Consider the following 7754-nt stretch of genomic DNA (forward strand, 5'->3'; position numbering starts at 1 on the left):
GGGAAAACAGTAGAAGATGGCCCAAGTGCTTGAGCCGCTGATCCACAGAGGAGACCTGGAGGAAGCTCCTGGCTCCTGGCTCAATTCCAGCTGTTGAAGCCATTTGGGGAATGAACCAGCAGATGGAAGACCTCTGTCCCTCCCTCCCTAACTCTGCCTCTCAAGTAAGTAAATCTTTAAAAAAAATAAAATAAAATAAAAGCAGAAAGGAGCATTGGCCATGTGTCTCATAGCACCTGCTTTAATGTGCTGGTGGCCATGGAGCACTTTTCTGTACCCACTCACTTAAGCAGCAGCACAGTCCAGCCATCAGTTGGTATCCATGGTGGACTGGTTCCAGGACCTACCGCAGATACCAACATTCCTGGATGCTCAAGTCTCTTACCAAAAAATAGCATAGTGTTTGCATACATCCTACGCAAACGTTCCTACATACCTTAAATCATCTCTAGGTTGTTTATGATGCCTGATATAATATACATGCTATGTAAATCGCTGTTACACAGCATTGTTTAGGGAACAACAAGAACAGTCTGTACATGTTCAGTACAGACAGTGTTTTTTTACAAATACTTTCTATCCCTGGATGTGAAACCCTTGGACATGGAGGGCTGTATTTATCTGAAACATGCTGTAAAAATTTCAAGTGCATTCCCACAGCTTTATCACCAAGTTGCCCAGCATAAAAAAATGACTTCCAGGTGGAAGGTGGTGCAGAGGGAGTGCCCGGAGGGCCACAACCCCAACGACTTGCTGGTGGTGTGACCTGGGGGAGATTACATAACCTCCCCCCAGTCTCCCTTGAACGCCCCTACAGGTGACATCCTTTACCCCAGCACTGCCCACACAACAAGAAGCATGTGGCTTAACGCATCCTTCCAAATGCAGTGTCCTAGAGGACACTGTTCAAGGTGCCTGTGTGCCTCCTCCTTGGACCAACGCTGTGAGGCTGGAGTGGTGGAATCTCAGATACCAGACCTAGCACCTTTGTAAAACAATTCCTACCTGGTACAATGGATTTTCTGAAAAAGTTCTTGCCAAGTGACTTCCACGAATGATTTATTGTGCTCAGATTTTTAACTTATGAATTATTACTAAAGGAATACTAATAGGACTGCCTAGTCCAGCTGACATTAAGACGAGAAAGTGTCTGGCCTGGGGCAGGTGTTGCGGCACAGTGTGTTAAGCCACTGCCTGCAATGTTGGCATCCCATATGAGTATCAATTTGAGTCCTGGCTGCCCCACTTGCGATCTAGCTCCCTGCTAATGCACCTGGGAAAACAGCAGAAGATGGCCCAAGTCCTTGGATCACTGCACCTACATGAGACCCGGAAGAGAGCTCCTGGCTCTTGGCTTTGGCCTAGCTCAGCCCTGGCCATGTGGCCACTTGGAAAGTGAACCAGCAGATGGAAGATCTCTCTCTCTCTCTCTCTCTCTCTCTGTGTGTGTGTGTGTATCCCTCTGTGACTTTCAAAAAATTAATTAAAAAAAAGTCCAGCTCCAAAGTAACTGAACATCATATAAAATCACAAATGTGACTTCACTCCTCTTTTCAAATGAACCCCTTTCCAACTTATCAGCACCCATGGGCTTTGCTCTCTGTAGCATAACATGAATTTCTATTCTTGGCTTGTTGAATAGAATATTTTTATCCTGTGAATGGTGATACATTTGTGACGATCCATCCATTTCTCTCATTGGATCTTCTCCTGAAGACACAATTTTTTTTTTAACTTTTATTTAATGAATATAAATTTCCAAAGTACAGCTTATGGATTACAATGGCTTCCCCCCCTCCCATAACTTCCCTCCCACCTGCAACCCTCCCCTTTCCCACTCCCTCTCCCCTTCCATTCACATCAAGATTCATTTTCAATTCTCTTTATATACAGAAGATCAGTTTAGCATATATTAAGTAAAGATTTCAACAGATTGCACCCACATAGAAACACAAAGTAAAAAATACTGTTTGAGTACTAGTTATAGCATTAAATCACAATGTACAGCACATTAAGGACAGAGATCCTACATGAGGAATAAGTGCACAGTAACTCCTGTTTTTGACTTAACAAACTGACACTCTTGTTTATGGCATCAGTAATCACCCTAGGCTCTTGTCATGAGTTGCCAAGGCTATGGAAGCCTTTTGAGTTCGCCAACTCTGATCATATTTAGACACTTCCACCTTGTTCTCTCCTCCCTTCAGAGAAAGGTACCTCCTTCTTTGAAGACCTGTTCTTTCCACTGGGATCTCACTCAGAGATCTTTCATTTAGGTGTTTTGGTTTTTTTGTTGTTGTTGTTTTTTTTTTTTTTTTTTTTTTTTTTTTTTTTTTGCCAGAGAAGACACAAATTTTTGTAATGGCAGATACAACTGATGCCCAAGAAACTAGACTGGTGAACTTGACCTATACAAAAAAGAAATCATATTAAATCCCAAACAGAATGTACAAATGCAAGGAGTGCTGAAAATTAACATATAAGATTAATCAAGCATTTTTTAAAAAAAGATATATTTGTTTATTTGAAAGTCAGAGTTAAGAGAGAGAGAGAGAGATCATCTATCCACTAGTTCAGGCCCCAAATGCAAGAAACAGCCAGGAATAGGCCAGGCCAAGTCAAATGCCAGAAACTCCATCCAGTTGGTCTTCCTCCTAGGTAGCAGGATTCCAACCACCTGGGCCATCATCTGCTGCCTCCCAGGCACAGTAGCAGGAAGTCGAATTGGCAGCATGGAAGTAACCAGGCACTCTGACACGGGATAGTCATTCCCCAGGCGGCAGCTTAGCCCACTGCACTACAACACCAGCCACTAACCAAGCACCTGTCACATTTCCAAGTGTAACCTTACAGCTTAGTTCACAATAAAACAAAAACACACATCAGAGAGAAACACACTAGAAAGCAAAGGAGCACCTCAGAAGTTGCCTCCTGCCCTCTATGCCTCACTCAATCTGCCCTGCCACAGGCTCCCCTATTGCCCCACACCTTTCAGTCCTGAGGCCAAGGGGTGGGGGTGCCATGGTGGAGGGCTTATGACTCTCAAGGCTATGCACCAAACACTGGATCCATAAATATCTGTTGGTTGAATTAATGAAAAGATCAGAATATAGTTTTATTTTTATAGGAACTAAATAATTCTCAAGAAGTCTTCTGGCTTCTGCTTGGTGATTACCACTCCCAATCTTTCCATTTCTTGAGAAGAGTTTGAAAAAGCAGTCTAGCACTTACCATTAAGCAATAACACTCATTGCACAGGAGGTATAAGAATAATATCAGCAACATAATTGCAATGCAATAACATTATATATTTGAAAAGCAATGTGCTATTTATAAGTCACTCTCCTTCTATTATGGTAGAGACCATCCTTATCATACAAAATATAACCAATCCTATTGCTGTTGTTTTGATGGCACAAGGGGGTGGGGGTGGGTGCAACAGAGTCAAGACAAAAAGAACATTTGGAGTTGAAAGGAATCCTGAAATTGATCTTGTCAAACCTCCCAGAAAAACCTGCTAGATGTATTTTTCTTTCATTCTAACTTGACTACCTTCTCCTTCCTTATTCAAAAAGCTTTGCACATGGTCTTGCTACTCCTAGCTGTCAGCAGAGTAGTAAGATGCTGGTACTGCCTGCAGGGACAACAGCCAAATCCTTTCCCATAGACCTGACAAGTGAGAACAGGGCCTTCAAAGCCATGGTGAGGAGGGGGAGCCTCCTAGGAAGATCCTGCTTATCAACTGGAAAACAGACAGTTTACCTTTAAATTGCAACCCCAGCTAAACAAATTATACTCGATAATCTTTAAAGTTAAGAGGGAAGGATACATTCTGCATTCCCCAGAACAAAACACCTAATCCAAACAGATTTTATCTTGTCTCAGTTTAGAGGCTGGTAAGACAAGGAGAATTGACACTCCAGTCTCATATTCCTGTGATTACACAGATACTGGGCCCTAACTCCGTGCCAGGACTCAGGTGAGCCACCACACCAGGTGATGTACAGAATTAGTTCTGACCAACAAATTACCGCTATTCCCCTGTATTGAAATCAATAAAAGCCCTGTCTTAAATATCAGGGACTATCCTTGACCCTCACCAGCTATAACCTCTAATTGAGAACATTTCTTAAAAAAAAAAAACAGCAACAGCTAAGATCGGAGAACTGCTGCTTCGGCTTTACCATCTTAATCGGATTGAAAGCCGTTACAAATAGCACCTCTACCTTCCTCTTTCTCTTCCTTTCCTCTCCCCTCCAAATAATAAAGGTTAGGTGGTGACATCCAGTCCAAAGAACAATGACAACAGACACACGCAGCGTGTGCTCGCTCTCTTCCACATTCCAAAAGCAAACCCCAATTTTAAAAAAAGAAGGCACACACAATTATTCCCATCAAGTGCCTGGGAAGAGAGCTTATTCTAGTCTACTATGCAAAATCAGGACTCAAACTTGGAATAAGAGGAATTTTTTCTCCCCAGCAAGGTAAGTAAAAGAATTTGGGGATGGAGTCATTTAAAAAATAAGATCCTGGACACAAGAAATTGTGGTTTTTTTTTTTTTTCAGAAGCAGTTTTTAATAAACACCATATAAAGCATATGCAAACAAGTCGATCTGCAAGACAGGGAAAAATGAGGGCCGTGTGGCACATTTCTTCTAAAAGCTGACATGCAGCACCTGAACGGAAGCACCACGGTGGGAGGGCGTTGTTTGTGTTTTTTTTCTTCAGTCCAGTTTCATGCTGAAAGATTTTCTTAATCTTTTCACAGGGAATATCTGGGAAATACACTCATAAGGATTGAACTGGTTTAAAAAATTTTTTTCTCACTTCCAAAGAGTTCTATGAAATTATCTCACTGCACTTGTCTTTACAAGCATGGTTAAAGCAACAAAACAATTTATATATATATATATATATATATATAGCAAAGCAAAACTAGAATGTATGTGGATGGGTGGCAGGTAAAACAAAAAGGTGAGGTCAAATGTGGGGCCCATGATGTTGACACAAACAGTAAATTGGCATGGAAACTGATCTGTTTTTGGGTCACCATTGAGCCCACATTCATGCACCCATTTAAACGGTAACCGACCGGTTTTCAACATTGCTTTCACTGAGAGCTTCCTTGGGTTTGGCACCTCAGAGACAGCTGCGTGATAACAATTTGAAAATTTAAAACACATTCGGTAAAACAAAGACAATAACAAAATGACCAGAACCACCTGAGTGCCTTCTTTAGGCACAACTCACTCAGGAATCCAACACTAGCCTTGGGTGGTAGCCAGGCGATGCTTACCCTCTCCCGTTTGCTAATAACCCCCGACCACACTTCAGCTTGAATGTGGGCAGACTGCACGACACAACCGCACACTACACTTTTTAAGACAGGCTACACATTCATCCGTCGTGCAACGTAATAAGTCATCTCTCGGACGCACCAGGCAGCTCAACCCAAGAGCGCCTTGCATTGGAAAGCACGCTGCCAACAAGACAGTCCCCTCACCTGCTTCAGCAGGGAGTAAGCAGAATCCCTGGAAGGCCAGGAGAGAGGAAGTCGCTGCCATCCACATAGCAGCGACAGCACAGAACTTGAACTTGAATGTTGGACGGCGCTCCATTCGCAGGGCGGCACACGAGCTGCCAGGGGCAGCCTCCCTCCTCAAGTGCACGTAGCACAGGGCAGGCGTTTTCTGCAAGCGCAAAACGCGCAGATAATACTGCAAAAACCAGCCCTGCCCAGCGGCTCTCGGCCTCCGCAAAGCTTTCAGCCTAATTCCTAGAAGGCACCGGCCCATCCCGGCCAGGGCCCACCTGCAGCCGTAAGCCAGGTGCCCGCGTCCAGCCGGTGGACAGCGGGGCCAGCTGTCCCTCGCCGCCGGCTTCCGCCCCGCACCGCAAACGCCGCCACGGCGCGGGGCCGAGCACAGCCCGCGCCGGGGAAGAGCCTCGGCACCACGGAAACAGGCGGCGATGGGGAAATCAAGATTTCTGGAACACAACGCGGGGCTTGCATAATTCCACACGCGCGCACTCCCACAAGTCAGTTTTCCGAGCAGCCCCAGCCCCTGAGCTGCCGCTTTTCGCCCCCACGTCAACCTCCCAGCTCGAGCCCGGCCTAAACAAAGTGCAGCCGGGACCCGATCCGCGCGCAGGACGCCGGCCCGACGGCGGTGCAGGCTCGCCCCGGCGCGGGCCGGGAACGTGCCTGCAGAACCCCGCCGCCTCCCGGGTCAGCGCTCTCCCAGTCTAATAGCAACCAAATGAGCGGGGCTGCCAGGCACTTAGAGAGCCATTCTCGGTTATGGCTCTTTAATAGCACCTGGAGTTGTGCTCCGGGGAGAGCGGAAAACTCCTGCTTCCCCGGAAAAGCAAGTCCTCGGCGGGCAGCGCACGGGGAAGCCAGGGAGCCTCCATCGCCGGCACGGGACGCCCCGCAGCCCGGCCCGCATCTCGCCGCGCGACCCCCGCGCAGCCGCCGAGCTGACCCGGGCCTCACCGTCACCTGTCAGCTCCCGCACCCTGCCACCCCCCACCCCGAGAGCCCAGGGCACGCCTTCAAGAGCCGGCAGCGGGAGGAAGAACCCCCGAGGCATCCCAGCCCAGAGAAAGAAAGCAAAAAGGCAGTTCCTCCCGGCGGCGGCCGGCGGGGCCAGCCGAGGTCCCAGAGGCGACACACCACCCCATTGCCCGCACCTACCAGATAATCCATGTACAGAAACGCCTCAGTTATCCGGAGATCAGACATCCGGCAGCCTAAAGCATCCGGAACGGCTCCGAACCCGGAAAAAAAAAAAAAAGGCAGCGTCTCTAGCTGCGAGCGAGCAGCTCCTGAAAAAGCCAGCAACAGCGAAAATAACCGAGAGCAGCCGAGGAGCCGAACCTAACACAAGGGGCGCGGCGATTGGGCGGGCGGGCGGGCGGGCCGAAGGGAAGGAGCGCGCTCATTGGCTGCCGCGCCTATAAAAGGCAGGCCCCTACAGGCGGCCGCGGAGAAGCGCGGGAGAGAGCAGGGCGCAGGTTCCTGTGTGCCCGGCTGAGGGGCGGGAGCGGGGGCGGGCGGCGCAGGCGGAAGAGGGAACTGGGGGAACGGAAAATCGACGGCTGCCGCGGCTGCCTGCGTTCTGTGGGCTGCCGTGGCCTCCGGGTTGGGGACAACGGAGCGGAGCGCGGTGCTCCAGGGCCCTCGGCGTCCCCGCGCAGCCTCCGGTAGGAAGCGAGGTCTGTGAGGAGGGAGGCGTGGTAGCCCGAGGGCGCTCTCCCAGCGGCTCCGCGGCCTTGAGGCGGCACCACCTGGACGGGACGTGTGTGGAAGGGCGCTCTGAACCGGCTGGCTTGTGGGCGGCTGTGGGGAGCGCAGACCGCCCGCACCTCGTCCTGTGAACCCGCTCAGGTGGGCAGTTCCCGGCGCGGCATTCCTGAGGGGACACACAAGCCCCGCCTGCAGCCTGCGGACACTCGGGGCCGTCCCCGGGAGAATCACTTTTCTCCACGGGAAAGGAGAAAGCGAGTTGGAGGAGTTGCTGGAGTCAGTTGTATTTCTCCCCGCAGGAGAGGGGACAGTACCGGCTGATCGGCGCGTTGCACGCGTTGGAGTGCAGTGTCCCTGAGCGCAGATCCAAGGTCCCTGAACAGGATGAGTGAGAGTGAGCCGCGCTCCGAAAAGGCCCGAGTAGTGCTAACAATGTCGTTTTAAAAAGTGGAAATCTCTCTGAGCAGGTAGACTTGAGATCTGTGCGTTTCCTCGTTGTTAACT

At 49.1% G+C, this 7754-nt stretch overlaps 1 protein-coding gene across 7 annotated transcripts in view; it reads right to left on the reverse strand.

Moving 5' to 3' along the window:
* The window catches only part of ARL15 (ARF like GTPase 15), a 486108-nt gene extending 479206 nt beyond the window's left edge, over positions 1-6902 (reverse strand). For 3 of the 7 annotated variants that reach the window (XM_089312777.1, XM_089312773.1, XM_089312780.1), the window contains exon 1: positions 6699-6902. In XM_089312777.1, coding sequence (XP_089168903.1) covers positions 6699-6746 — 48 coding nt within the window. In that variant the 5' untranslated portion in view covers positions 6747-6902. The remainder of the gene's footprint in view (positions 1-6698) is intronic. The other 4 variants (XM_089312779.1, XM_051853777.3, XM_008262202.5 and 1 more) reach the window with 4 other exon arrangements.
* Positions 6903-7754: the final 852 nt, after the last annotated feature.

Source organism: Oryctolagus cuniculus, chromosome 14 (genome assembly GCF_051225735.1).
Source record: "Oryctolagus cuniculus isolate XC-2025 breed Fujian yellow rabbit chromosome 14, ASM5122573v1, whole genome shotgun sequence".
Taxonomy (NCBI): Eukaryota; Metazoa; Chordata; class Mammalia; order Lagomorpha; family Leporidae; genus Oryctolagus; species Oryctolagus cuniculus.